The sequence below is a fragment of the Sinocyclocheilus grahami genome, unplaced genomic scaffold (assembly GCF_001515645.1).
Source record: "Sinocyclocheilus grahami isolate Dianchi unplaced genomic scaffold, SAMN03320097.WGS_v1.1 scaffold20459.1, whole genome shotgun sequence".
NCBI classification, from domain to species: domain Eukaryota; kingdom Metazoa; phylum Chordata; class Actinopteri; order Cypriniformes; family Cyprinidae; genus Sinocyclocheilus; species Sinocyclocheilus grahami.
The window spans coordinates 1-1,148 of NW_015518037.1; the positions used below are offsets into that span (position 1 = coordinate 1).

Genomic DNA, 1,148 nt, shown 5'->3' on the forward strand with positions numbered 1-1,148 from the left:
TCCCGTCGTTCTTCAGGAACCGGTTGTCAGACGTCTGTATGTGATACCTCTGGTGCTGGAAGACCAAGGTGATGAGGGAATCTACACCCCAGGGAACGTCTCGATCAATGGCGATCTCGTTCTGCTCAGAGCTCAGGTGCGCGTATCTTTTCCTGGTGACGCTGAAGATGTTGACCTGGGGGTGCATGGCAATGTGCACGCTCCATTTCTCTGCGATGGCGATGGTCTGGGCGAAGCAGGTAATTCTGTCCTCGGTGCCGCCCAGGTAGCGCTTGTGAGGCTCAGACTGCAGTGACCAGCGCCCATCATCATGTGCAGTGATTACAAACCGACCATCTTCGCTCGGGGTCTCGCTGTCACCCGTCACGTTGCCGTCTTTGTCAGCTGCGATGTATCTCCCCAGATGGCTCTTCAGGTAGAACGTGCTCGAGTCATCGCCGTTCTGCTCCAAGGTCCAAATCTGTTTCTTCTTCATGCTGGTGGCTGATGCATTGATCTTGAAGCCGAACGTTTCAGCCGTGAGGTACTTGTTCCCACAGTTGATCAATCCGAATTGGATTTTGAGCATGTCGCTGGTTCCGTTTGCAGTCATGTTTCCTCTTGGCCTTGCTGGAATGGGTTCTGGTGCACTGTGGATGATGTTGACGGGTCTCTTTGTTTGCCGGAGCGAGCGTGCGCGCGCCTCTCTCTCTGCAGCCTCACAGCGCGAGCGCATAGCCACAGCTGTGGCTTTTATACAGATGAGTGATGTCACGCGCCTGTCCCGCCTTCCTTCAGCACACTCACACATCCCAAAATGAGTTGGGAAACACAGAATTGGACTAATATTCCCACTAGTGAAAGAGTTTATCAAACTACTTATTTTCCTAATACACTGAATCTACTGCGTAAAATAGACGTGAGCATCCTTGCGCATTTGAGAGAGGTCGAACTCTCACGTGCACTTGAAAGAATTCTGAAAATGTACTCACCCTCAAGTCGTTCCAAACCTGTCCAAACCACAATGGATTGCATTTAAACGGTATGGACAAAAAGAGGGACATTTTTCAAAATATCTTCTTTTATGTTCCACAGACTTGGAAAGACACCAGGGTGAGTTAATAATGACAGAGCAGTAAGTATGGTTAAAATGTATTTTAAAATCACTA

At 49.3% G+C, this 1,148-nt stretch overlaps 1 protein-coding gene across 1 annotated transcript; it reads right to left on the reverse strand.

Annotated features, from left to right (window-relative positions):
- Positions 1-4: 4 nt before the first annotated feature.
- On the reverse strand, positions 5-735 carry LOC107579819 (fascin-like; the record flags this gene model as incomplete). The annotated part of the gene is made up of 1 exon (XM_016265613.1): positions 5-735. A coding segment is annotated over exon 1 (711 nt), but the record flags the coding sequence as incomplete, so codon positions are not given.
- Between the last annotated feature and the right edge of the window lie 413 nt (positions 736-1,148).